The sequence below is a fragment of the Gnatocerus cornutus genome, chromosome 7, assembly GCF_029298725.1.
Source record: "Gnatocerus cornutus isolate USDA-ARS CGAHR chromosome 7, icGnaCorn1.1, whole genome shotgun sequence".
NCBI classification, from domain to species: Eukaryota; Metazoa; Arthropoda; class Insecta; order Coleoptera; family Tenebrionidae; genus Gnatocerus; species Gnatocerus cornutus.
Window position 1 is genome coordinate 17,568,860 of NC_142239.1, and position 17,363 is coordinate 17,586,222.

Genomic DNA, 17,363 nt, shown 5'->3' on the forward strand with positions numbered 1-17,363 from the left:
AATCGTGTATCCACTCGAAGGGTTTCATCGATTTTAATCAGCCAGTGCAGGAGTAGCAAATTCACCCCTGTGATAAGGGTGACTACTCCACAGATCCACCCTAGAAATGAGTCACTCTAATTAAAACGACGTGTTTTTCCGCACGGAATTTGAAAGTCCGCCCCCGCTTGGGAGTTTAGTTTCTTTAAGTTTGTTGATTGTTTTTTGTTGTGACGTTTTGGGTTTATCTCAAGATTACAAACGTCAATAGTAATTTGTTAGAAATTCAATACTTTATCAATTATGGACATTATTGAGGAGCGCACTTTTGAAATCACCAACAAATTAGAAAAAGTAAGTGAAAAACGAGCTGACATAACCTTACTTTGTTTTGTAGGAAAAAACTAATTTGGCTTTGTTAACGGAGCGGCTCCAAAAAAGCTCTCAGATCACCAAAGGAATAGATACGATTTTAAATACGTTCGAGGAGAGACTATCGAGGCTCCAGGACACGATTCTGCCTGTTTACAATGATACAGAGAATCTACAAAAGTCTCAAAAAAGTAAGGAGGCTGAGAATGTGTTTGACAGGTTGGCGACACTGTTTTACTAAATAATTTCTAGACATTGATACCACGCTCGGGTTGTTGGACAATGTAATAAGCTACTATAATGTCACCAGTGAAGTTGAAAGCGTCATTGAAAGGGGGCCTGGCGAAGGCGGAATTGAATTAGAGCAGTATTTACACTCTTTGAACAGACTAGCAAAAGCTCAGAAGTATTTTGAAAAGCACATTCCTCAAAGCGTGGAATTAGAGAATGTTGTATGTATCAACACTAACGCCTCTCTTTTTATAACACTTTTTTGAAGAGCACGTTGTTCCACAAAGGCAGTGATAAGCTCAACTCGGAATTTAAGACAATTTTGGACAAGTACAACACCCCCATGTTACCCGTGGTACTCCTCGACTTGATCCACGATGGTAACTCTTCACAGATTTTGTCATGTTAATTGAGAGACTCTTCTAGATTCAGGCAACAAAGAACTGAAGGGCCCCCCAGTCCAAATCCCCGAGCACATTAAGAGCTATCTCATCAAAATCGCCAATTGGTTATTAGACAATAACCGCGACGAATACTTAACAGTTTATGGTAAAGTCAGGGGGGCTGTCTTACAACGTTCGCTGACAATGCTTAGAAACCACCAGAAATCCGTCAGTGGAGGCAGTGTCCACGGCATCGCAAGTTCTCCCATGCTGGTAACCCCCCAAACTGAAGTTTCTTTATCCAATTGTTCATTTAGAGGCCGAAATTCCAAAACCGCCACGAAGCGACAAGAAAACCCTCCACGAGGCGGCTACAGAACGCCATCGAACGGAAAGCGAACAGAATGCTGCTCAAAGCCTCCCAAACTTTCGAATACTCAACGGGGTTAAACTTGGGGGGACGCAGAGCCTCGTCGCATTTAGACCCATCGTATAATGGCGAAGAGTACGACAACGAGCAAGAAATGGAAAACTACCTCATCTGCGTAGTGGCCCTCCACAAATTAATGCAAATTGAACAGGGTCTGATTAAGGGGATAATCGCCCCGACGCACCAACCGCGCGTTTTTGAGTTGATAGTCAGGGAGGCTATGGATACCATCGTCCAAGATGGAGAGGTACGACAAAATGGCGCTTTTTATTAAACTATAATTCGTTTTTAGAACATTGTTGCGCGAGCGAAAAAATGCATAAGTCGGCACGATTTCGGCACGGTGCTTGTGGTTTTCCCCATTTTAAAACAGCTGCGGGCGTTGAAGCCCGAGTTTGAGCGCACGGTGGAAGAGTGTGACTTGAATGTGAAATCGAAATTTGACGCCATCTTGTTGATGCTTCACTCGACGGTAAAATGGCCGTTGTGACGTCACCACAATACTTAAGTTTGTTTAAGGGGGCGAAAGCTCTGGAGGATTTTATTGAGAGTTTGAGGTCGGACTCTGTGACGCAGCTGCCGAGTGATGGGACGGTGCACGAGCTCACAAGCAATGTTATCATGTTTTTGGAACAGTTACTAGACTATACTGATACTATCGGGATAGTACTGGCTCAGGACCCCACTTATTCAAGACAGTTGGATAAGTTGAAAGCGACAGACACGAATAAGGCGCTACTAGGACTATACATAAGTAATTGGGACACTCTGTATATTAAAATTGTAATTCCTCTGTGTTGTAGAGAAAGTTTTAGTACAGTTAAACCACTCTCTTATTAGCAAAAGCGAGCAGTACGGAGACGTGGCTTTGAAGGCGATTTTCCGACTAAATAACAATAATTACGTGTTGAAATCGCTTCAAAGAAGCTCTCTCTTGGAGTTGTACTTAATATCAGAGCCGAAGTGTGAAGAGTACTACTACAACTCCATTCAAGAGCACAAAAAAGCGTACTCGCAAAGGTGGGGACGCTGCAATCACTCGATTTTTTCTCAGGTGTGTTTCTTCCAGTTGGGGCAAACTTCTCAATTACATTTGGTGCGACGACTCCCCCATTAATCTCCTCCATGGTGACAAACTGAGAGACCGGGACAGGGCCGTAATCAAGGAAAAATTCGCTGTGAGTAAGCGGGTGTTATTTCAGGACTCCCTGTATATCGCATTTTCAGGGTTTCAACAAAGAAATTGAAGACATTGCGAAGGTTCAAAGAGGGTACTCAATACCGGACGTGGAGCTCCGGGAGAGCATCAAAAGAGACAACAAAGAACTCATTATACCGAAATACAACGCTTTTTATAATACGTAAGAACAACTCGAACTGTGACGTAAAGTCACGTGGTGTTTTGCAGATATGCGGGCGTTCAATTTACAAAGAACCCGGAGAAATACATTAAACACAAACCGGACGAAGTCTCGGCGGTGATCGACCGGTTTTTCGATGTGGCTGCATAAATAACGATCTGTCAAAGTGACAGCTGTCATCATTTTTATTTGTAATAAAACAAACATTGTTCAAAGTGTCGTTGTTTTATTTAAATTTCCTGTAAACGTAGTCACTGCTGCTTGTTTTTACCCCATATGGGGGCGCCTGGGGGGCTCGGTTGAGAAGCTGCTGTCACTATGACCCTAACCTCAAATGTCGGATGAGCTCTTCCAAGTGTCGTATGTTTACGACAGCAGTGCTAGCGAGCCGTACCAGTGCCCCCCATGTGGGGCCAGGTTCCAGACCAAGCGTCTTTTACAAATCCATAAAATGGAGCATTTGGACGTAGAATGTTTCTCTTGTATTAAAGAAAAAGACTTGGGGGTGCGCCTCCAAGAGAAAAACTTCGCCTGCGAGGTGTGTCGCAAAGCTTTCAAAACGAGACAACAGCTCACAATCCACCAGACTATTCACAGCGACGAAAATCCCTTTGAGTGTGAGCTCTGCCACAAAGCCTTCAAAAGGAAACCTCTTCTAAAGTCGCACATGCAGAGTCACCGCGACGTGCGAGACTTCCAATGTGATCTATGCACCAAACAGTTCAAAACAAGGCCACAGTTACTACAACACGTCACGTTGGTACACTCCGACATTAAACCGTTTTGTTGCGAACACTGCGGGAGGGAGTTCAAACTCAAACAAACTCTTCAGAACCACAAGAAAATCCACTCGGAAGACAAGGAGTTTAAATGCAAAATTTGCTCGAAAGAGTTCAGGTTGAAGCAGCAGTTAGTTAACCACCTGAAGATGCACACTAATATTAAACCTTTCAAGTGTGAAGACTGCGAGAAGAGTTTTAAGTTTAAGCAACAATTGCAGAATCACCAAGTCAGTCATTCGGGGTTCAAACCATATGAGTGCGAGTGCTGCAGTAAAGCGTTTGCTTTCAAGCAGCAGTTGCAGGTGCATCTGAAGATACATTTAAATGTGAAGGACTTCCAATGTCGCGACTGCTTCAAAGAGTTTCGGACGAAGCAGCAGCTGCAGGTGCACCAGAAGATTCACGCGCGTGGGTTGGAGGCGTGAAATTTTAGTTTGTTTGTTGTTTAATAAAGTCTAGGTCTGTTTTATTGGGAGATTTTTTTCGAAATAGTGGAGGCGCCGGGATAATACGCTTCTCGTTCTACTAAATCTATCAAATTTAAAGAATATAGAGGCTCCGGAAAGTTAAGGAAATAAAAATTAGTTAGAAAAATGGTGGAGGCGCCGGGAGCAATCCGATCAAAATACGGCGTCTCTCGAGTTTGTCAAATATTTGTGGCATAACTTTCTTCAGTGATAAAAACCAAACACACATCAAAGGTCAGCGTCATTTCCCAAAATACACCAAGTAATCAGTCTGCGCTAAATTCAATGGTCAACAAAGCAGAACAGTTCTAATTTTTAATAGACAAGCATGAGGCTTTTCAAAGTCTTGTTTCTCTTCTTGTTTTACTACTTTGGAGTGAAAAGTCGCCCCATTTCGGAAGTTGTGACTATTCGTAGATCTGCTTGTGACACCATCAACTACAATGCGTCTACGAACATGATAATTTTGGATAATTCCAACTGTGCTCGCCTGTGTTCGATTCATTTCAAGTCAACGGGATTCTGTGATGAACTGGGGGCTTGTATATGCAAGAAGAACACGCTCAATGAGATTTAGAGTGTTAATGTAATAAACGTTAGTGTTGGATAGTCCTGTCTTTTTTTCTAGATACTTCAAAAAAGGGAATTTAAAAAGGAAAATGCTCAAGCTGTGTCAGTCGAAAGGACCGAATTTACATTGTTTTTATTATATCCAAATTCGAATTTTGGGTTATGTAAAACGTCAAAGTCACGTGTTGGTCACATGTTACATAAAAACAATCTAATCGTAGTACAAAATCGCTCAACTGTGACAACTGACAGATAATAACCCTAGATTTATTTGTGGGAAAATTTTCAACACATAACCTGTTTAATCTTTTAGAAAACGTTTGTTAGGAAATATTGGGAATTACAGGTGCGTAGAATCGTTTGAAAGTCGCAAGTTGGTAGAAATGTTGTGGTAATATTTGTAGCATCTTTTGTAAAAAGTGTCATTGTTTCAGACGCACTTTTTTTCAAGTTCAAAACCGGCCAAGACCACGGATTTCTTAAAAGCAGAACCAGCGTTCCAGAGAGGTAAATTGCGTGAATTATTTTCAAAGTATCTCTGAGAATCTCAATCTCAAAGAAAGGATTTTCTTAAATCTTTAAAATTCCATGCAAAATCTTTGGGAATCGCAGGATCTAGAAATCTCTTTAAAATCTGAGCGTATGTACTTGAAGAATTTTGAGAATCTCAAAAGTCTTTCCAAACCTCAGCAATCTCTTGAGCATTTGAAGAACTTGCAGGCTTTGCAAATCTTTAAAATGCTAAATTCGTGACTTGTCTGAGTATTTTTTTATCTTTCAGAAAATGGCGACTCTGACAAAGCTTCAAATCTCCGGCATCCGGAGCTTCGGCCCCCGCGATGACCAAATGCAAACCATCGACTTCAAGCATGGCCCTGTGACCCTCATCTTGGGGCAAAACGGTTGCGGGAAAACCACAATAATCGAGGCTTTGAGGTTTGCTCTCACTGGGGACGTTCCCGGTGGTTCTTCTATGGGCCAAGGCTTTGTGAACGACCCCAAAATGTCCAACGCCATAAGTTGCAAGGGCCAGATTAAGTTAATGTTTAAGGATGTAAGAAACTCACAGGTGGTTGTTTCCAGAGTGGTTGAAGTTGTCCGCTCTGGTAATACTCTGAAGTTTTCAAGTAAAACTCCATCTTTGAGGTCTTACCGAGCTGATGGTACTGAGAATAGCATTTCTGGTCGATGCGTGGATGTTAATGCTGAGTGTTGCCAATTGATGAATGTCTCTCCTGCTATCATTAACAACGTGATTTTTTGTCACCAAGAAAACTCGTTGTGGCCTTTGGATGAGGGGAAGAAACTCAAAGAGAAGTTTGATGAGATTTTCGACGCTCAGAAGTACAACAGATGTGTGGAGGAATTCAGGAAAGTGGCCAAAATGAAGGTGGATCAACTCAAGACTTTTAATCTCCATTTGTCTTATAAAAAAGAGAAGAAAGATATCGCGGATCAGAAGCAGACTATTTTACAGGACAAAATTGGGAAACTGGAAGGTTTTAAAGGCGATATAACCACCAAAAAACTCGAATTGAACACCATGAAAGACCGCTTAAAAGAAATCCACACTTTGGAACAGAATCTCGCAGACTTGCAAAAAGATCTCGGGACAAAAGAAGCGACAAAGAAGGCAATCATTGAAGAGCAAATCACCCTCAAACGAGGACTTGCGTTTGAATTCGAAGGCTCCGATGAAGAGCTCCGAGGCAGAATCGAGAGGTTCGAAAACGACACAGAGAAGCAACAGAGTTTGATCGCTGATCTCGAGGCTAGAAAATCTGAGATCGAGGCTAAGGGTCGAGTCCTCATTGAGACCACTCAAACTGCCATCACTCACCTTGGAACGTTGAAAGAACAGAAGAAACAGTACGAGAAGAAATGCGAGGAACGCACGACTCTGATTGAAGACGCGAAGAACATTTTGGATTTGGATCTGAACGGATTTGAGGATAACGCCGGGGCGCGCCGAGTCGTCCATGAGCTGAAGATGGAACAAGAGAACCAAAACATGTCTTTGGCTTCGTTGATTGAAGAGAAAGACCACCAACAGAAGCAGTTACAAGAACTCATTGATAAAGCCAGAGAAAGAGCGGTCAGCGCCAAACAGAAGCTCGTGTCTAAAGAGAAAGAAACTGAGCAGGTCGAGAAGAAGCTCGAGGAGGTTTCACGCGAGCTCTCTTCGTTGTCCACGTCCGATACTGTGTTGAGCGACCTCAAGAAGCGCATCGACAACATCGACAGAACTGTACAGAAGTTGAGCGGCACTTTCAAAGAACAAGAAGAGACCAGGAAGGTCGAAACTTACAAGCGCGACATCCAAGTCAAAGAAAACAAATTAGAATCGTTGACTTCTGAGTATAGGATCCTCCAACAGAACGACGTCACCGAAGGAAAGATCGAAAGCGAGAAGCGCCAGATCATGGAAAAACAGAAGGAAATTAATAGAATCAAGAACAAGCATTCGTACAATTTTCGACAACTATTCGATGGCGCAGTCCCGGAGAGGAACCTCAAAGAAGCCATGTTAGAGAAACTTAAAACCGCCGATCTTACCGTGAAGAACTTGACCAACGAAATGACTTTGAAGCAAAAAGAAGTGACCACTCTGGAAGTCCAGCGTAACAACCAACGCGAGAAAATTTCCTCTTGTGAAGCCGAACTGAAATCCAACCGCAATAAGATATCAAAAGCTTGCAATGGAAGAGACTTCAATGAGGTCCTCAACAGCACCTTTATGAAAAAAGAGCGTCTCCAGGTAGACAAGGGGCAGTATAACTCCGTGAACATCATCTACGGCGAGTACATAAAGAAGTTCGAGGAGCAGAATCCCTGCTGCCCCGTCTGTGAAACCGACTTCAAGAACAAAACGAATGTTGTCCAGAAGATCATTTCCACTCTTAAAACTAAGCTGAATCGGGTTCCTCAGGAGTTGAACCGCGTGGAAATCGAACTGAAGAAGGAAGAAGAGTTGTACAACAAGTTACAACACTTGAAAGTTGTGAATGACCAGTCTGAGACTCTGGCGAAGGAAAAGTTACCAGAGCTACAGAAAGAGTTGGAGAAGATCCTCGAGAAGCTCAGTAAAGGAATGAGCGAGATGAACGCTTTGAAAATGAGCCTTGTCCATCCTCAGAAGATGGTGGACATCGCGAATACTGTCATCTCCGAGGTGGGATCCTTAGATCAGAACATCGCAGACGTGGACAAGTCACAGACAACCATCAATGAATTGAAGAAGAATCTCGTGCAAGTCGCCTCCAAGAAGTCGAAACATGAAGTTGAAGCCGAGATCGACAACATCAAGTTGGAAGTCAGTGAATTGAGGAACAAGATTGAGACCACCACGAAGAACATCAACAATCATAAAGACCGAATCCAACAGTTGCTAGAAGAACGTAAAGACACTGTTGATAGACACGTACATTTGAAAGACACCGTTCAGAGTAAGCCGCTTTTGGAGCAGCAACAAATTGAGCTGGAGAACAAAGTCGCGGCTTTGAAAGACGAAGTGGAGACACTACGAGCTGAGCTACCGATCAAACAAGAAGAGTTGGAAAGAGCTACGGCGACTAAAGAGAATGTTAGTCTTCAGAACAAGCAACAAGTGGATGACCAACGCGAACTCATGAACACTTTCAATAAGACAGTCCAACACATCTTGAAGTTACAACAAGAGATCGATGGCTATCTCAACAACGAGGTTGATCAGAAATTCAATCGTCTTGAAGAGAAACTCCAAGAGTACCGAGATAAAGAGAGCGCTTTGGAGGCGGCAAAGTCAAAAGTCATCGATGCCATCTCCGAGGCGAAAGAAAACATCGCGAAGGAGGAGTTAACATTCCGTACCCTACAAAACAATGTTATTTTGCGCGAGAGAAAACCCATTGAAAATCAACTGGATACAGAAATCAGAGCTTTGAAGAACCGCATCGGAGGGTACAACTACCGCCGGGTGTACGAAGAGAAGCAGAATTTAGAGAAACTCCACATGAATCTCGACCGCGAAATCAGCAACCTCGAAGGTGAGAAAACGGGGCTCGCAAACTCCATTAGAGAACTGCGTGAAGAACTGGACCAGCCAGACTTGAAAAACGCCCACGCGAACTACATGGAGAAGCTTTACGAAGTGAAAGTCACGGAGATGGTAATACGGGATACCCAAAAGTACATGATCGCGCTTGAGAAAGCTCTTCTGGAGTTCCACCAGTCGAAGATGGTCCAGATTAACCGCTCGATCCGACATATGTGGAGGAACACTTACCGCGGTAACGACTTAGATTATATTGAAATCAAAACAGAACATGGCACCACCAGTCACTTGAACCGTCGTTCGTACAATTACAAAGTCGTCCAGGTTAAAAAAGGAATCGAATTGGATATGAAAGGCCGCTGCAGCGCTGGACAGAAAGTCTTAGCTTGTTTGATCATCCGAATGGCGCTGGCTGAGACGCTGAGTGCGAACTGCGGCATTCTGGCGCTTGATGAACCCACGACGAATTTAGACCGAGCTAATGTGTTAAGTCTTGGGGATACTTTAGCCGCGTTCATCGCGTCGAGGAAGAAGGAGAAGAATTTCCAGTTGTTGGTCATCACGCACGATGAAGAGTTTTTAAATATTCTAACAAGGGCACAGGGGATATCTAACTTCTACAAGGTCGAGCGGGATGGCGATGGGTTTTCTGTGATCAAAGATGAGAGGGTTTAAGTTTAAAATAAAGTTAATTTTTTGCAGAAAATTTAGTTTTATTTAGCGGCACACACAAACGCCTTTACCATTGCAGTATCCTCCTCTCTTCTTCAGGGTTAAACAGTGAGAAGCACAAGCCGCGTGGTTCAATTTCACTCCAGCTATTTCCACGCCGAGGACATCGCAGGTGAAGCGTCGGACACGGACGTGTTCTGAAAATTACAATTAATGGTGGAGAAACTAACATTTTTGGGTACCTTGAAGGCTGTCTTCGTTCACGGGCGAGTCTTCATCGAGAGGGAAAGAAGAGACGCACGAAATGGCGATTATGGCAATAGCAAAAGCTAGCGAGAATTTCATTGCGATTTTAGTAATGAAGTGGGATGTGAAAAAGTCTTTTATATGTAGAGTGAAGAGGACTGCGGGGATTTATTTGTTCCATTGTCGAGAATCTTGTGGGACTTCCCAGCAAAGGAGCGATATCGTGCTAAAAAATTCTAGGAAAACTTTTTACTGCTCGCGATTTTTTACATAAGAAAAAGTTCTTTGATTTTTCTACAGTCAAATTTAGCAAATTTTCGCAAAAATTTATGACTAAAACTATGGCCAAACTTCTGATATCGATTTCTCGCTTATTTTTTAGAGTAAATTTAAGTTATAAAACATCAGTGTACGCAGAATTTTATGCAGATTTCAATTCTGGGATTTAAATTCAGATCCGACAACAGATAACTGAGTTATCGCCGATCAAAGTTTCGGAAAGTTGATTTTCATTTTTTTCTCATTTTTCCCAATTTTTAAAGTTAAATATCTCGGAAACTATTTGAGATATTGAGATGCGGTTTGCGCCACTCTTTTTCTCGGCTCATTTTACGATAGAAAAAGTGCTTAAAAGCCCAAAATTCGATAGTCGATTTTTCGCGAAAAAAAATTACGACTCAAACGATGAAAATTTTTCATTTTTTTGTTTTTTGGCCATAACTGGTTAATTATTTGTCCGAGTGATCTCAAGTTTGGCCAGTAGATACATTTTGAGCTCCTCTTTCGACTGATGTATAATTCAATGCTATTAAATGTCATTTTCATTTTGAAAACATTGATTGAAAATCACCCTAAAATGATGTTTTCATAACAGTTTTTGGCCAATACCTCCTTTATTTATTAAGGAAACTCAAAAAATTTGGGTCTCATTTTACGCAGAATTTCACGCTGAATCCAAAAATATGATAATTTTTTAATATTTGTCAATAAATAACCGAGTTATGGTCGTTTGAAATTTTGGGTTGTCGCCAGAGGGTCAAATTTTCGAAGGTTCGAAACAATTCATCCTCAATATTTCGGAAACTATTTCAGATATTGAGATGCGGTTTGCGCCATCGTTTTTCTCGCGATTTTTTACATAAGAAAGAGTTCTTTGATTTTTCTACAGTCGAAATTTGCAAATTTTCGCAAAAATGTATGACTAAAACTATGCCAAATTTTTTATGTCGATATCTCGCTTATTTTTTAGAGTAAACTTAAGTTATTATATATCAGTGTACGCAGAATTTTACACAGATTTCAAATCTGGGATTTAAATTCAGATCCGACAACAGATAACCGAGTTATGGCCGATCAAAGTTTTGAAAAGTTGATTTTCATTTTTTCTCATTTTTCTCAATTTTTGAAGTTAAATATCTCAGAAACTATTAGAGATATTGAGATGCGGTTTGCGCCATCGTTTTTCTCGGCTCATTTTACGTCAGAAAGTGTTATCAAAAGCCCAAAATTCGATAGTCGTTTTTTCGCGAAAAAAAATTACGTCTCAAACGATGAAAATTTTTCATTTTTTTTTATTTTTGGTCATAACTCGTAAACTATTTGTCCTATAGATCTCAAATTTGGCCAATAGATAGATTTTGAGCTCCTCTTTCGACTGATGTATAATTCAATGCTATTAAACGTCATTTTCATATTGAAAACATTGATTGAAAATCACCCTAAAATGATGTTTTCAAAACAGTTTTTGACCAATAGCTCGTTTACTTATTAAGCAAACTCAACGAATATGGGTCTCATTTTACGCAGAATTTTACTCTGAATTCAAAAACATGATAATTTTTTAATTTTTGTCAACAAATAACCGAATTATGGCCGTTTGAAATTTTGGGTTGTCGCCAAAGGGTCAAATTTTCGAAGGTTTGAAACAATTCATGCTCGATATCTCGGAAACTATTTCAGATATTGAGATGCGGTTTGCGCCATCGTTTTTCTCGTATTTTTTTACATAAGAAACAGTTCTTTGATTATTCCATAAACGAAATTTGCAAATTTTTGCAAAAATTCATGACTAAAACTATGGCCAAACTTCTGACATCGATTTCTCGCTTATTTTAAGAAGTAAACTTGTAAACTTGAATTTTCCGCAGATTGAGATATACATATTTTTTCGGAATCAATTTTGTAAAGTATTTTTTTGTAACTTTAGCCTTGGAAATTCAAGTTATGGATAAACATTATTTCTAGATTTCCCAATAGATTCGCCTAAAAATTTAAAAAACTCCCTTTTCCATGGAATACTTTAAAAATCCCTAGATTTTGGGAAACTCCCTAGATTTGACAACCCCGAATAAAAAAAAAGTTGTGGCGCTATATGTATTAAAATTTGAATAATGGCCCACAGTCAGTTTAACATTAAAAAATAAATTTCGTCTTAAATATTAATTTAAATAGCGCAATCTTTTAATTAGTGCAAGAGTCATGTCAACAAATCCATATCAAACGATATACGAATTACGATTAAGATGAACCATAAACACTGTGAAGTCCCGTTTCCACTCGTTTAAAATTCCCCGTCAAAGCCATATAAAACCGCTTGACTCGCACCAAAAGTCAATCACAACCAAAATGAACACCTACATCGTTATTTTTTGCGCATTCTGTATCATCTACACGCAGAGTTTTCCACTAGACTCTAGCAACGAAGGTAATGCAACAACTTCCGTCATTTTTCCTGTTAATAATCTTTGATTTTTAGCCCACGTGCGAGTCCGAAGATTCACGTGCGATGTCCTCAGCGTCGAGGCGAAAGGTGTAAAGTTAAACCATTCCGCGTGTGCGGTTCATTGCCTTTTCAAGGGGAAGCGAGGGGGGTATTGTAATAAAAAGCGAATTTGCAATTGTCGATAATAAATTTTTTATTAATTTACAATTGTTTTAGTTTTTTTATTCCTTCAGAGTGTAAACCTTCAGGTGTTAAAATGTGGCACTTGAGGACGCAATCAATTAAATACATCGATTTGTAATTAAACAACATTGAAGTTCACCCCCAATTAAATGAGAAACTAACAATAAAAAATGGAAAAACCAGCTCACCTCATCGTAATTCTGTTCTTATAAATATGATTTTCACCGCTCGTCTCTTAGTATCTTCATTTAACGCCTCGAGATGTTTGAGCCCTGTGAAGCCACAAAGCAAAAACTGTACAAAACCTTCGAAAGATACGAAGCGGTGGTCGAAGACGACGTTCGCATTCTAAAAGATTGGATGAAGACCCAACTCCACCTCCCTGAAGTCATGGGTAAATTGTCCATTTAAACTGTCTTAATCTTCATATCCTTTCCAGAAGACACCAAAATCAGGAATTTCCTCAACTTGAACAAGTTCAGTATCGAGAAAACTAAAAGGAAAATTGACATGTACTACACAATTCGCGGTTTGATTCCCGAGTTTTTCACCTCGTCGAGGAAAGCAGAAGTGGCGTTAGAAACAACGTAAGTTTGCATCTAAGTTTTAGACATCTTAAGTGTGAATTTAGGTACGTATCAACTTTACCAAAGCTCCTAGACGATACGCATCGCGTTTATATAACGAAGCAAAAACGACCGAATAGTTTTGACGCTTTGAACCTTTGCAACATCTGGTTGAGGATCTTTGAAATTCGCTTGTGCGAAGATTTCATGGTTGACGACATCATCATTGTCGATATGGCGAATTACAGCGTCAACGACTTTGCTAAAATGACTCCAAGTCTCGTCGCGAAGTTCTTTTCTGTTTATAAGGTAACAACGACACTTTTATCCCGTTGATAACAACAGGACTTCTTCAGAACGTGTACGGATTGAGAATGAAAAAAATGATTTGTTGCAACGCTCCTTCGTTTCTTCCCGCTTTTTCCGCACTGTTAAAGTCTGTTTTACAACCGAAAATCTTTAAGAGAGTCGAATTTCATACCGATGATGCCGTTGTGAGGCGGGTTCTTCCCAAGGAGTCTCTACCGAGGGATTATGGGGGTGAAGGGTCATCGTTGGACGAACTTAATGGTAAAAAAGAGTTGCAACGAAAAAAGATGAGTTGGGACGGTTTTTCTAGAAATGCTCAAGACGAAACTTCGGGAGTTTCACGACCGGTTTGACTATTTGGACGGGTTGAGAGTTGCAGAGAGTTTGAGACCTGAGAAGTTGGATAATGATGAGGTGTTGGGGTTCTATGGCAGTTTCAAGAAGATGAATGTGGATTAAGGGTGAAGGGTGAAGTTTAACAGCGAGTAATGTAATAAAAATACGTAATTAAATTCTATTTTCAAATCCGTTCAATGTTCAATATATGAAAGTAAACAAATTATAGTAATAAATTACATACTACACTTTAACTTGACTTTTCGCATTTATATTACTTTCTTCCTGATGGTTAAACGAGTCGTATTAAGTCATGTCACTTTGACACCTCTTTCGCGTGCAAGCTAAACTAGATTTGCGATTCACTTCAATCGCCTTCGTCATGTACAAAGTTACTGCAGACACAAAGCAAAAACTGTACGAAACGTTTAACACAACGGAGCAAATGGTAGAAAATGACGTTAACATCATCAAAACATGGATAAAAACACAACCGCATCTCCCAGAAATGATGGGTAAGTTCCTCCTCAAAACAATGATAATCTTACACTACTTCCAGAGGATGTTAAAATCAAGAACTTTCTCTGTTTGAACAAATTCAGCATTGAGAAGACAAAATTGAAAATCGATATGTATTACATGATGCGGAGTGTCGCTCCGGAGATTTTCGAAAAGAGTAATCCGAAGTTGGATAACATTAAAAGAGTCTTCAAGACGATGTAACTTGAAGTGTCTTTTTTTCTTTCTTTGACGTCGATTTTTAGGTACATGTCAACGTTTCCGGTGCTGCTGAACGATACTCATCGCGTTTACTTTAATAAAGCTAAAATACCGGATGTTTATAGCCCCCAGGATTTGGCAAAATTGTACTTTGCCATTTTTGAGGTACGATTGTACGAAGAGCTTATGATTGACGACGTTCCAATCTTTGATATGAAAGGTCTAAGTCTGAATGACATGAAGATCACTCCGACTATTTTGGCAAAAGTCTGTTTACAAGGTTACCATCTTTAGTTGTGTGATTATTTTCACAGGTTAAATTGTAGAAAGTCTACGCTCTTCGTTTGCACAAGGTGGTTTTTCTTAATTGTCCTTCGTACGTGTTCATCTTGGTCAACATACTTAAATTTGTGGTACAACCGAAGATTTTTGAAAGAATGCAGTTCCATCAAGACGATGCTGCTATGAAGAAGATGTTCTCAAAGGAAGTGCTACCGAAGGAGTACGGAGGTGATGGACCATCGTTGGAAGAACTCAATGGTAGGAGTCAGCGGTGGTAACGTTACAATGACTGTGAGTTTCAGAAATAATGATGAAGAAGCTCGATGAGTACCAAGAGCGGTTTGATAAGTTAGATTCGTTGAAAGTTGATGAGAGTTTGAGGCCCGAAAAGTTGAATAATGATGAGATTTTGGGGTTTTATGGAAGCTTTAAGAAACTAACTGTGGACTAAATTTGTTAATTTATGTTTTTACTGATAATACCGGTAAAAAAGTTGTACTTATAATAACCGTTATTACAAATTAAGTCGTAAAATAAAAGCGGGTTCTAGAAGGTCTTGTTTTCATTCCAATAAAAAGGAGTTTTATTGTCCGATAAACTGAAATTTCTCGCATTTTTATATTTTATCTTAAAGTCGCTTTAAATTTAAAATCATTCCAAACAACTAATAATGCTAGTGCGAAATAAATATTTACATAACAAGTGCGGAAAGTGGCCAATTTCGCACGAGTGTGAATGTAGATGCACGAGGCGTCAGATACGGGTGCAAAAAAACACTTTCCAACGAGTTATGTACACTTTTTTTCCCACGACCTTCACAATTGCCTTTCTGTAGATTCCTGAAAACTGGAATCTGAGGAATTCAAGAAATATTAGAAATATAAGTTTCTAGAGTTTATATAGCAAAATAGACACATTTTAGATTGTTTTATTTAATGACCCTTCCTTCTTTCATAACAAAATGAAGAATATTGACTACATGTCCAAAACAATTGTGGTAATGCACAAAAAAAGGCAATCTATTGGAGGTGCAAAACAAATGAAACCGGGCTCTGAATTTGCGGCGCCACTTTTTCATTGGTTGTTATTTATTGGACGGAAAATGTGCCCAATTACAAAATTCCTTAGCAAAAGAGATAAATTTAGTCATCTCAATTTATGGGGCAATGAATAATTATTTTCTAGATTATATTTATCACTTCAGAAATTTCGGGACTTGATGATAACAATTAATTAATAAACAAGATTTTTCGCCATCCACCATGGTCAAACAAGTTATAAAACCATGACACCATTTTTACCCACAAGTTTTTAAATGACTAGACCGGCAGAATACATCAATTTAGATCATTCACACATTTCGTCATGTACAAAGTTAGTGAAGATGCTAAGCGAAACTTGTACGAAGCCTTCAATAGAACTGAAGAAGTAGTAAACGATGATGTTAACACCATTAAAACGTGGATAAGAACGCAGCAACACCTCCCAGAAATCATGGGTAAGTCCCTCCTCAAATAAACTCATAATCTAAACTCATAAACTCTTAAACCAGAGGATGTTAAAATCAAGAACTTCCTCAATTTGAACAAGTTTAGCATCGAGAAGACGAAGATGAAAATCGACATGTATTATACGATTCGTGCTGCAGTACCCGAGCTCTTCGAGAATAGCAACCCGAAGTCGAACAACATTAAAAGATTATTCAAGACTATGTAACTCGCAGTGTTTTACTTGTTCTTTTGCTGATTCGATTTTTAGGTACACGTCAACGTTTCCAGTGTTATTAAACGACACTCATCGTGTTTATTTCAACAAGCCTAAAATGTCGGACGTTTTTAGCCCCCTGGATTTGGTAAAACTTTTTTTTGGTACTTTTGAGGTACGACTGTACGAAGATTTTATGATTGACGACGTTATCATTTTTGACATGGAAGGTTTTACTCTGAATGATTTGAAGAAAATTACTCCGACAGTTTTAGTCAAGGGTTTAGCAGTTTACAAGGTACTATCGTCACTTATATGGCAATTTTCACAAGTTAAATTATAGAAAGTCTACGCTCTTCGCCTGCACAAGATCATTTATCTTAATTGTCCTTCCTATATGTCCATCTTGGTCAACTTACTAAAACTTGTGTTGAAACCGAAGATTTTTGAAAGAATTCAGTTCCATCAAGACGATGCTGTAATGAAGGAAATGTTCTCAAATGAGGTACTACCGAAGGAGTACGGAGGTGATGGACCATCGTTGGAAGAACTTAACGGTAAGAATCAGCGGTGGTAACCTTACAATGAGTGTGAGTTTCAGAAATGATGATGCAGAAGCTCAATGAGTACCAAGCGCGGTTTGATAAGTTAGAAACGTTGAAAGTTGATGAGAGTTTGAGGCCGGAGAAGTTGAATAATGATGAGATTTTGGGGTTTTATGGAAGCTTCAAGAAACTAAATGTGGACTAGATTAGTTAATTTATGTTTTTGGTGATAACGTGGGCAAAAAAGTTGTAATTTCTTTATTAAGTAATGAAATAAAAGCGAATTTTGGGAAAGTCTTGGTTTTCATTCATAACAATTCTAATGAAATAAATAATAAAAAAAAATGTTTTAACAATCAAAAAATTTAATAACAATGTATAAACAACAATAGTAATAAATAATTAATAAACAATATTTTAATCCCACTCAACCAATTAGTTGTACCGATGCTAAAACGAGTTATAAAACC

The 17,363-nt window shown here is 39.5% G+C and overlaps 7 protein-coding genes and 1 pseudogene across 9 annotated transcripts; 7 read left to right on the forward strand and 1 right to left on the reverse strand.

Moving 5' to 3' along the window:
- Window positions 1-13: 13 nt before the first annotated feature.
- Window positions 14-2,972, forward strand: Exo70 (exocyst complex component 7). The gene is made up of 12 exons (XM_088041993.1): window positions 14-333; window positions 377-542; window positions 604-803; window positions 851-962; window positions 1,009-1,238; window positions 1,283-1,642; window positions 1,688-1,867; window positions 1,915-2,149; window positions 2,199-2,415; window positions 2,465-2,573; window positions 2,623-2,756; window positions 2,804-2,972. Exons 1-12 carry the CDS (start codon window positions 283-285, stop codon window positions 2,904-2,906), a joined length of 2,097 nt encoding a protein of 698 aa, XP_087898119.1. The 5' UTR covers window positions 14-282; the 3' UTR covers window positions 2,907-2,972.
- A 29-nt stretch (window positions 2,973-3,001) lies between these two features.
- Window positions 3,002-4,007, forward strand: LOC148171884 (uncharacterized). 2 transcript variants are annotated; one of them, XM_088042000.1, is made up of 2 exons: window positions 3,002-3,653; window positions 3,712-4,007. In XM_088042000.1, exons 1-2 carry the CDS (start codon window positions 3,091-3,093, stop codon window positions 3,848-3,850), a joined length of 702 nt encoding a protein of 233 aa, XP_087898126.1. In that variant the 5' UTR covers window positions 3,002-3,090; the 3' UTR covers window positions 3,851-4,007. The 2 variants fall into 2 exon arrangements, with proteins under 2 accessions (XP_087898126.1, XP_087898125.1); XM_088041999.1 differs by having other exon boundaries at window positions 3,002-4,007.
- A 679-nt stretch (window positions 4,008-4,686) lies between these two features.
- rad50 (DNA repair protein rad50) lies at window positions 4,687-9,318 on the forward strand. Its single transcript, XM_088041334.1, has 3 exons — window positions 4,687-4,921; window positions 5,010-5,082; window positions 5,357-9,318. The coding sequence occupies exon 3, from the start codon at window positions 5,360-5,362 to the stop codon at window positions 9,281-9,283; it is 3,924 nt and encodes a 1,307-aa protein (XP_087897460.1). The 5' UTR covers window positions 4,687-4,921; window positions 5,010-5,082; window positions 5,357-5,359; the 3' UTR covers window positions 9,284-9,318.
- Window positions 9,307-9,625, reverse strand: LOC148171886 (defensin, isoforms B and C-like). Its single transcript, XM_088042374.1, has 2 exons — window positions 9,523-9,625; window positions 9,307-9,477 (listed from the first exon to the last, which is right to left on the reverse strand). The coding sequence occupies exons 1-2, from the start codon at window positions 9,623-9,625 to the stop codon at window positions 9,326-9,328; spliced, it is 255 nt and encodes an 84-aa protein (XP_087898500.1). The 3' UTR covers window positions 9,307-9,325.
- Window positions 9,626-11,971: 2,346 nt separating this feature from the next.
- Window positions 11,972-12,632, forward strand: LOC148171887 (defensin, isoforms B and C-like). Its single transcript, XM_088041580.1, has 2 exons — window positions 11,972-12,230; window positions 12,282-12,632. Exons 1-2 carry the CDS (start codon window positions 12,152-12,154, stop codon window positions 12,431-12,433), a joined length of 231 nt encoding a protein of 76 aa, XP_087897706.1. The 5' UTR covers window positions 11,972-12,151; the 3' UTR covers window positions 12,434-12,632.
- Window positions 12,633-12,675: 43 nt separating this feature from the next.
- LOC148171888 (alpha-tocopherol transfer protein-like) lies at window positions 12,676-13,929 on the forward strand. The gene is made up of 5 exons (XM_088041581.1): window positions 12,676-12,825; window positions 12,871-13,006; window positions 13,042-13,306; window positions 13,354-13,567; window positions 13,617-13,929. Exons 1-5 carry the CDS (start codon window positions 12,693-12,695, stop codon window positions 13,763-13,765), a joined length of 897 nt encoding a protein of 298 aa, XP_087897707.1. The 5' UTR covers window positions 12,676-12,692; the 3' UTR covers window positions 13,766-13,929.
- An 83-nt stretch (window positions 13,930-14,012) lies between these two features.
- LOC148171889 (retinol-binding protein pinta-like) lies at window positions 14,013-15,096 on the forward strand (annotated as a pseudogene). The gene is made up of 5 exons (XR_015770431.1): window positions 14,013-14,157; window positions 14,202-14,361; window positions 14,407-14,642; window positions 14,689-14,902; window positions 14,947-15,096. The product of XR_015770431.1 is annotated as a retinol-binding protein pinta-like (transcript).
- Window positions 15,097-15,779: 683 nt separating this feature from the next.
- LOC148171890 (alpha-tocopherol transfer protein-like) lies at window positions 15,780-17,127 on the forward strand. Its single transcript, XM_088041396.1, has 5 exons — window positions 15,780-16,142; window positions 16,197-16,356; window positions 16,403-16,646; window positions 16,692-16,905; window positions 16,950-17,127. Exons 1-5 carry the CDS (start codon window positions 16,010-16,012, stop codon window positions 17,096-17,098), a joined length of 900 nt encoding a protein of 299 aa, XP_087897522.1. The 5' UTR covers window positions 15,780-16,009; the 3' UTR covers window positions 17,099-17,127.
- Window positions 17,128-17,363: the final 236 nt, after the last annotated feature.

Excerpts from the sequence above, each read along its gene's own strand:
- Exo70 (XM_088041993.1), top strand. The coding sequence starts at position 283 with ATGGACATTATTGAGGAGCGCACTTTTGAAATCACCAACAAATTAGAA. Across the intron at positions 804-850 it reads GCGTGGAATTAGAGAATGTT|AGCACGTTGTTCCACAAAGG; the intron begins GTATGTATCAAC and ends ACTTTTTTGAAG. Across the intron at positions 1,868-1,914 it reads TGTTGATGCTTCACTCGACG|GGGGCGAAAGCTCTGGAGGA; the intron begins GTAAAATGGCCG and ends AGTTTGTTTAAG.
- LOC148171886 (XM_088042374.1), bottom strand. The coding sequence starts at position 9,625 with ATGAAATTCTCGCTAGCTTTTGCTATTGCCATAATCGCCATTTCGTGC. Across the intron at positions 9,478-9,522 it reads GAACGAAGACAGCCTTCAAG|AACACGTCCGTGTCCGACGC; the intron begins GTACCCAAAAAT and ends TGTAATTTTCAG.
- LOC148171887 (XM_088041580.1), top strand. The coding sequence starts at position 12,152 with ATGAACACCTACATCGTTATTTTTTGCGCATTCTGTATCATCTACACG. Across the intron at positions 12,231-12,281 it reads ACTAGACTCTAGCAACGAAG|CCCACGTGCGAGTCCGAAGA; the intron begins GTAATGCAACAA and ends TTTGATTTTTAG.
- LOC148171884 (XM_088041999.1), top strand. The coding sequence starts at position 3,091 with ATGTCGGATGAGCTCTTCCAAGTGTCGTATGTTTACGACAGCAGTGCT.
- rad50 (XM_088041334.1), top strand. The coding sequence starts at position 5,360 with ATGGCGACTCTGACAAAGCTTCAAATCTCCGGCATCCGGAGCTTCGGC.
- LOC148171888 (XM_088041581.1), top strand. The coding sequence starts at position 12,693 with ATGTTTGAGCCCTGTGAAGCCACAAAGCAAAAACTGTACAAAACCTTC. Across the intron at positions 13,307-13,353 it reads AGTTCTTTTCTGTTTATAAG|AACGTGTACGGATTGAGAAT; the intron begins GTAACAACGACA and ends GGACTTCTTCAG. Across the intron at positions 13,568-13,616 it reads ATCGTTGGACGAACTTAATG|AAATGCTCAAGACGAAACTT; the intron begins GTAAAAAAGAGT and ends CGGTTTTTCTAG.
- LOC148171890 (XM_088041396.1), top strand. The coding sequence starts at position 16,010 with ATGTACAAAGTTAGTGAAGATGCTAAGCGAAACTTGTACGAAGCCTTC. Across the intron at positions 16,143-16,196 it reads ACACCTCCCAGAAATCATGG|AGGATGTTAAAATCAAGAAC; the intron begins GTAAGTCCCTCC and ends CTCTTAAACCAG. Across the intron at positions 16,906-16,949 it reads ATCGTTGGAAGAACTTAACG|AAATGATGATGCAGAAGCTC; the intron begins GTAAGAATCAGC and ends TGTGAGTTTCAG.